This window comes from Lampris incognitus, chromosome 4, assembly GCF_029633865.1.
Source record: "Lampris incognitus isolate fLamInc1 chromosome 4, fLamInc1.hap2, whole genome shotgun sequence".
NCBI classification, from domain to species: domain Eukaryota; kingdom Metazoa; phylum Chordata; class Actinopteri; order Lampriformes; family Lampridae; genus Lampris; species Lampris incognitus.
In genome coordinates this window covers 51,305,867-51,320,831 of record NC_079214.1, presented here as the reverse complement: position 1 = coordinate 51,320,831, position 14,965 = coordinate 51,305,867, and the positions used below count along the sequence as shown (strand labels likewise).

The 14,965-nt window shown below is 45.6% G+C and overlaps 1 protein-coding gene across 1 annotated transcript in view; it reads right to left on the bottom strand.

The window, feature by feature from the left end:
* Nucleotides 1–14,965, bottom strand: part of LOC130111840 (AT-rich interactive domain-containing protein 3B-like) — a 75,808-nt gene extending 60,843 nt beyond the window's left edge. The window contains exons 1-2 of the mRNA XM_056279136.1: nt 14,930–14,965; nt 13,469–14,104 (exon numbers count right to left, since the gene is read on the bottom strand). Coding sequence (XP_056135111.1) covers nt 13,469–14,104; nt 14,930–14,965 — 672 coding nt within the window. The remainder of the gene's footprint in view (nt 1–13,468; nt 14,105–14,929) is intronic.

Here is a 14,965-nt window from a genome sequence, read left to right as displayed (position 1 = left end):
CAATTTGGGGGGGTGACAACCCTAATGCACTGTTTGCATTTAAATGTGAGACGTTTTTGCGTTTCAATTTAATTAAATGGAGAGGAGCAATGTTACCAGCAGCGACAAACTGCATGCCGAGTGATCCAAACAGTCATTTGCACTGGCACTGGAGGAGCCATTGCCTCAGTTGCAAGGCAGACACTGCTTGGACAAAAGCAAGACCTTGTCCTCACAATAGCTACACTGAACAAAAGAGACTGAATAAAAAAGGCCTAAAGCGCTGAAACATACATGTCTCTTTTATCTTGATATATTAATTCTGACCTTGAAACTTATGGAATGAGAATAGCAAGCGAGCGTTGTTTACCCAGGTGTGGTCTATCACAAACTTAGAATCATCGTAAACAAATTTGACAGGTGAAAAGCAAACATTTGTTCCACAGATATGTTCAATATGTCAAGCTAAATTGGCAAGTGGATCTAAATGTAATTTAACTCTGGTTTCTGGTCAAAACAGCCCTGCAAGGGTGTGCACAATCAATACTTGTCCTTATTAATACATATAAATCTTGACCATTGGGACCACAGCTACTCTTCAGCTCTGTGAAAATCTCATTTGAAGTATTTTTAACCAGGGATTTGCTAACTTTATCATGTCAACCCAAAGTAAACACACTTGATTTTGGGACAACCTCATTTGATACATGGGGTTGTCCCAAAAACCCTCATAAAAGACTTACGTTAACCATCTCTATACTGTAGGTAGGAAGACAAGAGTATTGAGGCTGAAAAGTTCGATCAGAGTTGCAATTCTGCATGACTTTAAAGTTATGAAAAAAAATTACGCTAATCCTTATTCCCACTGCCCCCCCACCCACCCACAGGACCACAGTGGGAAAAGACACTGTTCTAAATTGAACAGTTTTAAACAACCAGGTGTGTGAGGCAGAGCCATTACACCAGACTAGACACTGCAAATTAGGGAGTGAGTTCGGCTGGACAGTGGTGTGGTGGAGGCCATCCTCAGGCCAGTATTGTCTGGCAGATGAGCAGTGAGGGGGACTATGGACCCACTCCCGCCTGCCAGCAGCAGATGTGCCCTTTGGGACTCAGACAAATAAGTGTCTCTGCTTCCACCTCAACCCTCCCTTACTGCTCCTCCCATTCGAGTCCTTTTGCTTTTTCCCCCCCTCCTTTTACAGCCCCTGCAACCCTAAGTGAAATGAATTAAAAGATCACCATTCAGGGCCCAGCTACAGCATGGACATGCCCCCCCCCCCAAACACACTCGTCCAACTGTCTCTTGTTGGGAGACCCCGATGGGAATGCTCCCTGTTTGAAGAGTTAACTCTTTAATTCCGTCTGGAATGTTTCCTCTGGGTGGGGCAGTGTAGTGTGTTGAGACAGACCAATAACCCCCCCCCCACACACACACACACACACACACACACACACACATCACCCCCCCAAGCCACCCCCCCCCCTTCATCTCCTTACTAAATTCAATACCTCTATTTCTGGGTTGGAGGAATCTTCAACACTGGGCTGTTAGGGGCAGGATCGCACAAGCTCAGCCAGCACAAAAGGAGCCTCCTATCGACTCAGATGATTTCACCTTTTCTTTAGATTGCTGCAACAAAAGCCTGCTTAGCAATAGTGCAATTTCTGTGCTGTACAACACATTGAGTATTGACCTCAATAGCTCTGCAGCTCTGAAGCTATAAACAAGACTAAAATTATACCCTTGGTTATTTTTGTTGAAATACTGTGATCATGACTGATGATTTAAGGAACCAAGTTATTTTGCTGCATTTTATTTTCCTTATGTTGAAAGCCTGGATCATTTTAAACTCCAGCGGACAAATGTCTCGATATTGCTAAACCCCCACCACCTACTTGTGTCCATACCTGAACAAACAAAACATGCCATAACAGTTACAACATCGAGCACAGGCCAGCCGCCATGAGGAAAAATGCCATTAAAGAGGCAGCCAAGCTCTAAAAGTCTCAATGCCTTCCATCCAACCCAGCCAGCCAGCCAAGACCAGCTCTAAATGAGACAAAGCAAACACAAACAAGGCTCTGAGCCACAAACACAAACAAAAGCCACTACGTTTCACGTTAAAAAAACAAAACAAAACAAAACAAAGGCTTAAGTCTGTTTAGAAAGTTTAAAATGCTACAACCAGGACTAAAGGTCAGGAAAACCCAGATTTTTGAAAAGGGGACAGTTTAAGAGTTGAACCCTTGATAAAAAGATACGGAACAAAATAAAAATCACAGCTTTCAACATAACGTGGTGAAGGTATGAACATGAGCAGTTCACAGAAAAAGACAAAGGGGTGAAATTATCTGTTCTGTTCAGTTTACATGGCAACAGGCTTTAATACTGTCAAGGCTGCATCATGTTAGCCTATTAGCCTCGTCCATCCTCACGCTCATAATAGCGTTTGTGATCCGCGCACATGATCACATGATTAGTGTTGGCAGGTGCAAACAAAGCTGCTGACGTATAAAGGTAAAAGCTAAACATCAGAGAATTTAAACCCAAAATGGATCCTTAAATGTCCAGCTAACCTGTATGGTGATCTATGCTGTAGATGAGCAGCCAAATTTGGAAATTAGGTTAACCATTTAGTGTCCAGCGCATTAATCACAAATGCCATTACTAATTGCATTTTCCTGCCATGAGGTCATTGCGGATGACAAAAACCACCCCTGATGAGGTAATAAGATTAAAAAATAAAAATAAATCATTACATTCAGAAGCTGTATCTCCTGCTCCTCCAAAGGACATTGAAAAACAGCCCATCAAAAAACAAAAATCCTAGTAAGTACCTTAAAAACACTATGAGAAAATGATCAGTTGCAGCTGGTCCTAAACTTGCAAACACCAACAATCCCTCATATAGACAGCCCCTAAGACAAGTGTGCCTCGTTTGCAAACAATTGTTTTGAGGTAAGCTATATATTTTAGAAATTAGTGTAGACAGTCTGCACTATAGGTGAGAAGAAAAGAGTCAGAAAAGTAAAGCTCTGATCAAAGTCATAACTAATATATTCGCTCCCGCTTATCATGTTCATTGCATGAATTAATGAAATGAGAAATATTCTACATTCTCCTGGGGATGCCCTAGGAGTCTTCACAAGGATGACACTCATCCACAAAAGCTTACCAAATAAACATTCAACAAGGCATTAGAACACCATTTCATGTTGTTCTTCAGGTAGATAACTTACTGCAGATAAGTTAATGATTACCTAATAACTTTAATTTCTATCAAGAGAAAGATTGGGTAAGTGAAAAGTGCCTAGTGCCTATTCTGTTTGCGTAATAGACTTATTAACAACTATCACACCATGAAGTGAGTCTATTTGCAATAGGATACTGATGCAATGATAATGTGTAGCTGCAATGAGTGGTAAAGATTATGCAAATATGCTAAAAAAAAGTTCCAATTACAACACAAAAATGTGCGCACAAAAATATTTTGTACCAGGAAGTGATGAGACAGATGTATTCATGACGTATTCAGTATAAAGCTTAATAGTTAGAGCATGGCCCCAGAACCTCCATGGTGAAAGACCGGAGTCTGATGACAACACACATGCTAAGGGTGTAGCCTTTCATCGCACTGTAAAGCATTTCGGATTTTGTCTGTGAATGTTTTCATTCATCCAGGTAATGGTTATCCAAAGGAGTTGAATCAAGTGCAACTGGACTGGTATATATCCGTGAAGACGTTTTGCCTCTCATCCAAGAGGCTTCCTCAGTTCGAGCCTTTCTGACTAGACCAAGCTAGTCTGACTGGCTGGTGATGAGACTCAGTATTTATCCTCTAGGAGCCGTTGTCAGAGCATTTTGGATTTTAAATGCTAATCTAACATTACAGGTCTTTATGTACACAGGTATGTGTTTTCATTTCCATTTACAGTGAGTATCGTCATGCACTTCAACTGATCTCAAGTGGATGATAACGCGGCTTCTCATGTGAACATTTTTCAGTTTCAAGGTTTGGATAAACGAGGTGCTGACTTTAACTTCAGCCCAGTTACATCACCACAGCAGGAAATGTAGTAAACCTTGAGTGTAGCCAGGGCTCCCGACTAACTTTTAACATTGGTTGCACTGGTGCACCTAACTTTTTCATTTAGGTGCACCAGCACATAATTTAGGCGCACCCAACATTTTTCACCGTGTCATTTGAATCGTTAGGATTAGGCATCTTAGAACTGGGGACAGATGAGATGGGTGGAATGGTTACCTCCGCCGATGATGTCGGGTCTGGGCTGGGCCTTTCAGGGCCGGGGACAGGTGTAACAAATGCCAAAGCATTTTTCTTGATGAAAAAATAATTAGTAGTGCTTTTCGTTTTGAATTACAGGTATGTTTTAAGGTTGTGATGTCACTCGAGGAGGAGTAGAGGGCACGGTCTCACACGTACACATAACTTATTGTTTTTCCCCATCAGCATTCCACGAAGACCCACCCTACTCGGCCTCGGCCTGGCTAGTACTCAGTCCTTTCGTTGGTTGGATTGCTTAGGTTTAGGCATGAGTGAGATGGTTAGGGTAAGAACATAAGGGTCAGCGCCAATCAGAGGCAGAGTAGGATGCAGTAGGATGTAGTCGCAGAATGCAAGTGGAGGAAAAAAAAACACAGCACACACACACACACACACACACACACACACACACACACACACACGCATGCACGCCGCACTGGCCACCAATGTCACCACCATATTGGACCAGGCAAGACTGGCCTGTAAACAAATATAAGCAAGCAAGGGAACTGCAGTTTTTCTGGCTAAAAAGCACAATAACCTTTACATTTCTCAACCAATATCAGTGAGTTGTTTTTATATTCAAGGGTTTATGATCTACATGGAGTACAAAAAAAGGTTTTGTCTACAGTTACTTAGAATCTCGGTAGTGGGGCTATAACCACTGCGAGACATTCAAGAGAGGACTGTGTCACGTTAGGCTTACATCAACTGAATTACTTAAGTGGTGGAAACTATTTCATTGTCATAAAATGCCATAATTTCATGATATCTCAAATGGCCCTTGAGTGTTACACAGTATCAGTCTGTTGTGTTGTTTAGTAATATTGATGAATGCTGATTTTCATCCCATATTTTTAGGAGGAAAAGGAAAGCCCTTCACTTTTTTAACCAGTCAAAATATTGTAGCGAATTCTGGGGGTAGCCGGGAACCGCCGCAGCCAGGATGCGAAGCCGGGTCTCGCGGATCACGCACCACGGGCAACTCTGTTAACCAGTCGACTAAAGGGTCGGACCCTTTCACGTCCTGGCTGCGGCGGTTCCCGGCTGCCCCCCCCCCCCCGAATTCGCTACATTGGTGTCAGAAGTGGGATGGTGAGATCGTGAGGCCATCGGAAGCGTGTGCGCCCAGAGGTGTGAGGGAGCTCGTATGGTGACGCGTGGGGATGTGCTTCCCTAAGGACGGGGGGTAGTGTAACGACCAAGGATAAGTAGACTCGCTAGCCCTTGGCTAACAGGTCGGACCCTTTAGTCGACTGGTTAAAGTAGTCTCCCGTGGTGCGGGAGACACGGGTTCGCGTCCTGGCTGTGGTGGCTCCAGGGCTGCCCCCCCCCCCCGAATTTGCTACAATATCTTAACCACTTGTTGACTTTATTTGACTTATCTGAATCAATATCGAATTGAAAACTGACTTTCGCAATATCTGGAGTATAACTGCATAATATGCACAACATTATCATATTTGTATTTATATATACACACACACACACACACACACACACACACACACACACACACACACCTTTGTTTAAAGAAACACTCAACGGTAGGGAAAGTGCTCAACAAATAAGGGGCAAAATAATCCAGTGAGTCAAGTAAATTCTTTATGAGAGAGTACAAGCCTGTTACACGCCATAAGTAATCACCCTATATATATATATATATATATAGCATTTTTTTTCTCCAGAAACCATCAATGGTGTTGATAAAAGTGCTCAACAAAGAGGAGCGGAATATGAACATACCTTAATATATATAAAATGGTATTATTTTTATTATTATTTCCTTATCTTATACTAATATTACTGTACTACTTATGTTGTGATACTGTCTTTATGCATTCTCAATAATCCAGGTAAGGAAATCCACAGAAAGTTGAATTAGTTCATCTGGACACAACGTTTATTGACCTCTTCAGTCTCAACTGACTGCAGGTACCTCCACCCTTATAAACATTACAGTGACATAATGACCAAAACCAACAACCAGTTTCAAGAAGAAGACGCCCAAACAGTGCACCAGCCGACTAAACAGAGGAGAAGGACAACAGCTGCCTAAGCGTAAACCAATGGTGATTCCATATGTGGAGGAAGTGTCAGAAAAGCTGAGATGCTTATTTTCCAGACACCGCATGTCAGTTGCTTTCAAACCCCAAAACATGCTGCGCCAAAAGTTGGTCCACCCCAAGGATCGGGTCCCCCGGCACAAACAGAGCAATACAGTGTACGCTGTTAAGTGCCAGGAGGATTACCGTGACTTGTACATCGGGGAACCCCAACAGACGCTGGCCAAGAGGCCGGCCCAACACAGAAGAGCTAACACGCCAGGCCAGGACTCAGAACTCAGGACTCAGACAGTCTGCATCCATCTACAGGCCAGTGGCCACTCTTTTAAGGATGAGGATGTGCACATCCTTGATAGGGAGGAACGCTGGATTGAATGGGGAGTCGAAGAGACCATCTTTGTTAAGAGGGAACGACTGTCCCTGAACCGAGGGGGGGGGGGCTAAGAGTACATCTGTCATCATTTTATAATGTTGTGATTGCAAACATTCCCAAATGCTCTGTGAATAGTACACATGGCCATTATTGAAATTTTGGTTAATGGTCACACCAATTTGCATATGAAACCAATTGTTGTTTTTGGTCGTTATGCCACTGTGCTGTTTATAAGGGTGGGGATACCTGTAGTCAGCTGAGACTGAAGAAGTCACTTAGATGAGCGATGAAACTTTTCTCTCGATAAACGTTGTGTCCAGACGAACTGATTCAACTTTTTGTGATACTATGATACTATTCACTACACACTATTTTATTTACTCTTTTTACTTTATTACATACTACACTGCTCAAAAAAATAAAGGGAACACATAAGCAATGCAATGTAGCTCCAAGTCAATCACACTTTTGAGATATCAACCTGTCCAGTTAGGAAGCAACACTGATTTGTGAATCAATTTCACCTGTTGGTAAATTGTCTAATTTCCACCAGGTGGAAATTAGACAATTTGCAAGACAACCCCTATAAAAGGAATGGATTTGCAGGTGGTGGCCACAGACCATTTGCCTGTCCTCATCTTTTCTGGCCGATCTTTGGTTAGTTTTTCATTTTGCTAGTGCCCTCACCATTAGAGGTGGCATGAGGCGGTATCTCCAACCTACAGAAGTTGCTCAGGTAGTGCAGCTCATCCAGGATGGCACATCAATGCGTGCTGTGGCAAGAAGATTTGATGTGTCTCCCAGCACAGTGTCCAGAGCATGGAGGAGGTACCAGGAGACAGGCCAGTACACCAGGAGACATGGAGGGGGCTGCAGGAGGACAACAACCCTGCAGCAGGACCGCTATCTGGTCCTTTGTGCAAGGAGGAACAGGAGGAGCACTGCCGGAGCCCTACAAAACGACCTTCAACAGGCAACTAATGTGCAGGTTTCTGCTCAAACAGTGAGAAACAGAATGCATGAGGATGGTATGAGGGCCCGACGTCCACAATTGGGGCCTGTGCTCACAGCCCAACACCGTGCAGCCCGATTGACCTTTGCCAGAGAACATCTTGGTTGGCAGATTCGCCATTGGCGCCCTGTGCTCTTCACAGATGAGAGCAGGTTCACACTGAACACATGTGACAGACGTGAGAGAGTCTGGAGACGCTGTGGAGAACGTTCTGCTGCCTGCAACATCCTCCAGCATGACCGGTTTGGCGGTGGGTCAGTGATGGTCTGGGGAGGCATATCCTTGGAGGGCCGCACAGACCTCTACGTGCTAGCCAGAGGTACCATGACTGCCATTAGGTACCGGGATGAGATCCTCAGACCCATTGTCAGACCATATGCTGGTGCAGTGGGCCCTGGGTTCCTGCTCATGCATGACAATGCTCGTCCTCATGTGGCCAGAGTGTGTCAGCAGTTCCTGTATGTCGAGGGCATTGATGCTATGGATTGGCCTGCACGTTCCCCAGACCTGAATCCAATCGAGCACCTCTGGGACATCATGTCTCGTACCATCCGCCAACGCGATGTCGCACCACAGACTGTCCAGGAGTTGACCGATGCCCTGATCCAGGTCTGGGAGGAGATCCCTCAGGAGACCATCCGTCGTCTCATCAGGAGCATGCCCAGACGTTGTAGGGAGTGCATACAGGCACGTGGAGGCCACACACACTACTGAGCCTCATTTTGAATCGTCTTGAATAATTTCCACAGAAGTTGGATCAGCCTATGTTCTCATTTTCCACTTTGATTTTGAGTATGATTCTGAATCCAGACCTTAATGGGCTAATGATTTTGCTTTCCATTGATCATTCTTAGGTTATTTTGCTCTAAACACATTCCTCTGTCTAATAAATAAAGATTTTCAGCTGAAATATTTCATTCATCGAGGTCTATATTGTGTTTTTAGGTGTTCCCTTTATTTTTTTGAGCAGTATATATTATACTACTATTTATACTACATATACTATTTACTATTAATCTATTATATTTCTACTATAATATTAAACTCATAAATACAATACTTTGTAGTATACGCTATCAATAATAATAATATGCTATACTCAAAGAAGGTAATTCAGTTGATGTAAGCCCAACATTGATACACTCCTCTTGAGCGCCTAGCAGTGATTATAGCCTAACTATCAAGATTCCAAGTAACTGGAGACAAAACTTTTGTTGTACTCCACGTAGATCGTAAACCCTTGAATATATAAATGACTCATTGAAATCGGTTGAGAAATGTAAAAGCTGTGGTGTTTTTACCCGTTTACTTGTATTTGTTTACAGGCCAGTCTTGCCCGGTCCAATATGGCGGATGCGTTGAGTTATCGCAGCAACGGACCAAAGCGGCACATATATATATATATATATATATATATATATATATATATATGCATACATACACACAGACACAGACACACATATATATATATATATATATATATGCATACATACACACAGACACACACAAACACACACATATATATATATATATATATATATATATATATGTCTATGCACACACAGACCTGCTAAATTTCATGTAAACATGTGCAACCAATGAAAATGCTTAGCTGCACTTCACAGCTTTTTGGTCACGTGCGACCATTCACACCCTGGAGCCCTGGTAGCTCAAACTGAATAAGACTCATGGAGGGGGGGGGGGTCGATACAGCATAGTATGTTAATATTTTGCATGGCAATATTGTATCGATACATGGATGCCAAGTACTGATCTTGTATAGTATAAATAATGTGACAGGTTTTTAAGACAGTGTTGGTCAGTCTGTCTGCTTGACAATACCATTTTGCTGCAATAAAAATGACTGAAGTGTGATGAACAGACTGAAAATTGTATCTTATTAGATGAAAGGAGGTTGACAAGGGTCTGCTTTGGGGAGAGACATAATTTGCAGTCGAAAAAAGGTTAATAAACCGCAATATGCCACAATATATGTCTCACAATACTCAGCATATCACAATACTATCATGTCATGACTTAAGTATCATGATAATATCATATCGTGGGGCTGATTCCCACCCCTACTATCTGAACCATGTAAAAATCCAATAAAAAGCAGTGGATGAGCAAGTGTGTGGACGAGAAGTGTGAGCAACAGACAGGACATTTTACAAGTAGGAAACTGGCTCATGATGGATTATACACCTGGAAGCAAGGCCCCCTTACTCCCATTGCAACAGTGTTCAAATGTCACGCTGGGATGCATTTCTTACACTTTCAGTGCCCCCTCAAACCAGCTCTCCAGCAGTGGGCAGATGTATCAGGGCACATTTGTTCCACATTCCACTGTCAAACTACATACTTGAGTCCATCTTCTAAATACAATGTCCACCTCATTTAACATAAATAAACCATCAAGTAAGTCAAACATTCCCTGCTCTAGAAGCTCATACAAAAAGCCTCATCGATCTCCCCACTGCAGTTGTGCAGTTAGCCACTTCCTGGCTGATTGGTTGCTGGAGCAACAGCTAAATTATGCAACAGCCTTCACTCAACAAGCAGGTTTCCACGCCTGGGCACCATAAGCGGTAGCCCGGCCACCGAGTTAAATGATGCGATGATAGGTCTCCTCATGCCTCTCCCTGCTTGCGTGGTCATCTCCGTAGCACTGTGATCACAACAATGCAAATGAAGACCTGCTCTGCTCTGTTGGCTGCCTCCATTTTGTCTCTAACAAATGACACGGGGCGGGGGGGGGGGGACAGAAGGCATGTGAACGCTACAAGACTGGTAAACCAGGGACACAAAAACAACCACCACCTTTACTTCCGTCAGCCTACCATAGGAAGCCTATCAGCTAAAACACATTGCACAAGTCAGATGCCTTACTTTAAGAGATGCTTCCGCCACCAGTGGGACATATGCACTATCCGGGGTCTCCAGGCATGATTAAAACTATTAATCACTAGGAGATTAGCACAGAGAGAGGCGGGGGGTTACATGCCTGCGCTCACATGTGCGTGCGTGTTGGTGGGAAAGGGTTGGGGGAAATTAAAGGGGTCATTAACAGTCTGTATGTTCTGCTGTAGTGTAGGCCAGGGCAACGCGGCCTGCTGACCAGGGCCTGCTGACCCTTCCTGGGTCTCTCTCCACGCGACGCCTTTGTCTGTCCCCTTGTTTGACAATTATTTACTTTGCCGTTTAGGGCAGGGCCGAGGTCACCACACATACATCACCGACACAAAAACACTAGTAGCTACCCGTGCCCGTTCCCCCCTCATCTGCTCTGCAGTCCCCCGTCACCCACATACACTCACTGTATGGGATTGGAAGAGTCTTACATGGCGATAACTTAAATGTCTAACGAAGTGTTGCTTCTTGTAGATGGTTACATCCAACAGGACATGGTGCTACATTGCGACAACAAATACAAATCCTGGTTCTTTTTTTTGTAAAAGCTGTATGTTATATTCCTTTCATCCAGTGTCCTAGTGCTGTCGCTGGACCCTCACAGTCTTTACTATTGGTGGCTCGTAATACCACTGAGCTGGGATTTTAAGCTTATGCTACCGATGAAGCCATTGTAAATTCCTCTTGATAAGAGCATCAGCTAAATTCCTAAAATGTAGACCTCTGCTGGGATCAGGGGTTTCTTTCCTACTGGAGATAACCACGACCCCAAAAAAAAGCATCAAATCTAAAAAGAAGGGCCCACTGTTCATAATATACATACAACAGAAATATTAACATACATAAAATTGATCTTTTGTTTACTGGTCATTTGCCCCCCCCCCACATCACTGCTTTTAGAAGATAATAACTGTATGCTCCCCGCCATTATGTGAGGACGGTATTTGCGGCATCTGCAGGGCTTGTCTCTGGCCCCTCGAAGACAATGACATCAACAAAAAAAAAAGAAAAAAAAAAAAACAGTTCCCCTGCCTCCACTGTCCCCCTCCCCCTACAACGGTGCAACCTGAAACTGCCTGAAGAGATGAGCCGTCATTAAATACTGCAGAGCTGACATAATGACAGGAAAGATAAAAGAGAGGAAACAAAAAAAGGCCAGACCAATTCTCGGCCCATAATGCTGCCTCCCCCACCCCCCAGGCTCAGCCCACCTCTCCCAATAAAAGACACAGGGCCACAGATAGGGCTCTGGTCAGCTACAACTTTTCTGCTCTGATCTTCTGTTCTGACACAAGGTTCACACAAAGCACAACCACCTCGCAGGACAATACCACCCCTCTTTGTCTGACACCTTTAGAAACAATACCCGGCCCAAACAATGCAGATAAACTCCAGTTCATTCACTTTCCACTGTAGTACAGTGGCGTTCTCGATGGGCTCCGTCCTCTCCGGCTGACTGACGAGTCGAATTGAAAACGGATCGCTTTCGATCCACAAAACAGCAAAGATACTACTTCTACCTCAACTTGGACTCCCACATACTCCCTACTGCCACTAATTGCGGTCCATGTCCTTGTCTTTCTCCTCCTCCCCCCTTTGGACACAGCAATCCAACCCATTCTGCTGTCCTTTTTGAACTTCCCCATCCATCATCACCTCAGTGCCAAGCAGGGGCTGAATTTAGCGGTACGGGGCTTGCAGAAGACCCCTTTCCAAAACACATCCCTTTAAACAGACACTAATGACATTTCTGGTACATGATAGTGCATCCCACTGATCAGCCACAGCTTGTTCCTGTGGCACTGTCAACTCTTGTGCAACAATGGCTCTTTATATTACTTGACTGCCAGATGACTCCCTCCAAACTGCTACTTCCCTAGCGCTGATGCTAAACCACATGGAGTCAGGCTTGGCTCCCAGTTAGCATTCCAGCGCACTGTAACACTACAGTGAGGCAATATTTACCTTCAAAAGGAAAGAGCACTTGGCGTCGCGCCGAAACTCTTATGCGGGGTGTGTGTGTGTGTGTGTGTAAGAAACTGCTACTGTGCACTACCTCTAACCCTCCCACCCCCCGAGCGCCGCGTGCCGGCCCAGCCAACCACCCACAGTCTGACAGCAGCAGTCTTGCCTTGACTGACTGCACTACCTGGACCAAGGCCAAAACAGAGCCGAGCACAGGGCCAACAAGAGAGAGAGAGACAGACAGAGAGAGAGACAGAGAGAGCGAGAGAGCGGGGGGGGGGGGTCAGAGAGAGTGTGAGAGTGCAAAGAGAGAGTTAGTGAGCGTGAAGGCAATGCGCCCCTGCCTGGCCCTCAGCCAGGACCCACTTAGAGGATTTTTGGCCACAAAAGCCAATGGGCGGTCAGCCCTCCACAGAGATTTGAAGTGTCTCACAAAGATATCGCTTGAGAGGTTTGTGCCATGGTCAAGATTAAGCCGTCGCTCACAGCAGGGGGCGGGCAGAAGTGCCCAAATCAAACAAAACACACTGCCAGAGTGGGGGGGGAAAGCGAAAGGCTCTTCCTCCCCTGGTGACGCGAAATGATAGCAGGGCATGTGTGTTTTCATTACACGGCTTTCTATTGACCTGCTGTGTTTCAGGAATGAGGGCAAGACTTTGATGCCTGATTAAATGGGTAGCACAGGGTATCATAAGACTTAATGGACAAAAATGTTTTTCAGATGGGACTACTCTACTTTTCTAAACATGTCAGGCATGTCCGGGAATTGGGGTCTGGGGTATTTTTACTGGACATAACCAAGAACAGACCAAAACAGGAATTGATGTAATGAGGAGGAAATGTTTTGGCAGGGAGCCAAGGTGGCAGCTCTAACCTGTTTGAAGTGATCATCAAAGCTCCAGTCGGCCTGTCCGTTGGGGGAGGTGGCGGAGTGCGGTCCGGCTGGAGAAAGGCTCTCGTCGGGCTCCTGCTTCACTCTGACCGGGGGTGAGGCCGCCTGCTGGGGGGCCGATGCCGAGTAGCTGCCAAACGGACGAGGCGGGAGACGCGAAGCGCTCTGCTGCAGAGCCAGGGTCTGCTTGCGGAGGAACTCCAGACCGCTGCCCTCTTCATCATCGCTGCCCTCATCCCCCTCCATCATCTCCTCCTCATCCTCATCATCCCCCGAATCCCGCCCCCTATCCTCCTCATCCTCCCTCTCCGAGTCCACGCTGCTCTGGTTGGAGACCCGGGGAGGCAGTGCCCCAGGAGCGGGCACCCCTCCAACCAGGCCCTTACCCATTAAGCTGGCCCCAGAGGCACGGGCGGCCGCCAGGATGGCCTGCTGGGCCGCGACCTGCTGGGCATACATGATGTGAGCCTCTCGGAGCCGCCTCTCCTTGTGCTCCATCTCCAACCGGGCTTGCTGCTGGCGCTGGAGCTGCTCCATCACCGCCTCAAGCTTCATCCCTCCAGTGGGGCCCCCCTGGGGATAGCCGCTCCCCATGCTGGGCTCCTGAGACATACTGGGCTACATATGGGAGGAGAGGGAAAACAACTGTGATCAAGAAAGAAAAGTTGAATAAAACCAGGCAGTTCCCAAGATCAGAGGTTATGCGGGACTGTGTACAATATGAGCAGAAGTGAGATGAGGGTCAAAACAGACAGTGCCGAGCAAACACAGAAACGCACAGAGACAAGACGCAGAATTTGATTAAAATCACTTGATGGAGCAATTCGGCAACCCTGCTGAGTTTTACCTCTTTCGGACTTTTACTTCAGTTTAAACTCGGGACTTCGGCGGTTTTTAACTGAGCGCCGAAGAGGCAGAAACGCAGGTATTGGCGTCGGCACAGCTATAAATCCAAAGCGGGCTCGACGATACAAAGTGTAGAAATGATTTATTCGCCACAGCTTATAAACGCTCGCCTCTGCTACGGTAAGTCCACGGGCTGAACGACACCGACGTGGGCGAGAAACAATGAGGCGACAGTAGGCTGGGAAATTCAATAGCCAACTGTAATTAATGTAACTAGGCCCCAGACCCTCGCAAAAGTAGTCAAGCCAAAACTGTTGATTGGAAACTTGAAGCGTTGGGAAAAAAGCCCAAATTGTGCATTGTGCACCAAATTCGGGCTGTTTGGTTTCATGCAAGACACGGGGAGGGAAATCACAATTTGTTTAAACTAACTTTAGGCGGATTTCTCATAGTCTGCAGAAGAGGCGTGATAATTAATGCGCAGATTAACTCCACGGAAAGAAAAGAAACAACCCTCCCCGGCCCCGCCGCGACCCCGGTGTATGGCATAACCGCAGCCCGGGTAGGGCACGGCGCCAAACGGGGGAGACGACTCACCATTTGCGCCTTGCTGCTACCGGAATTGTCCACCAT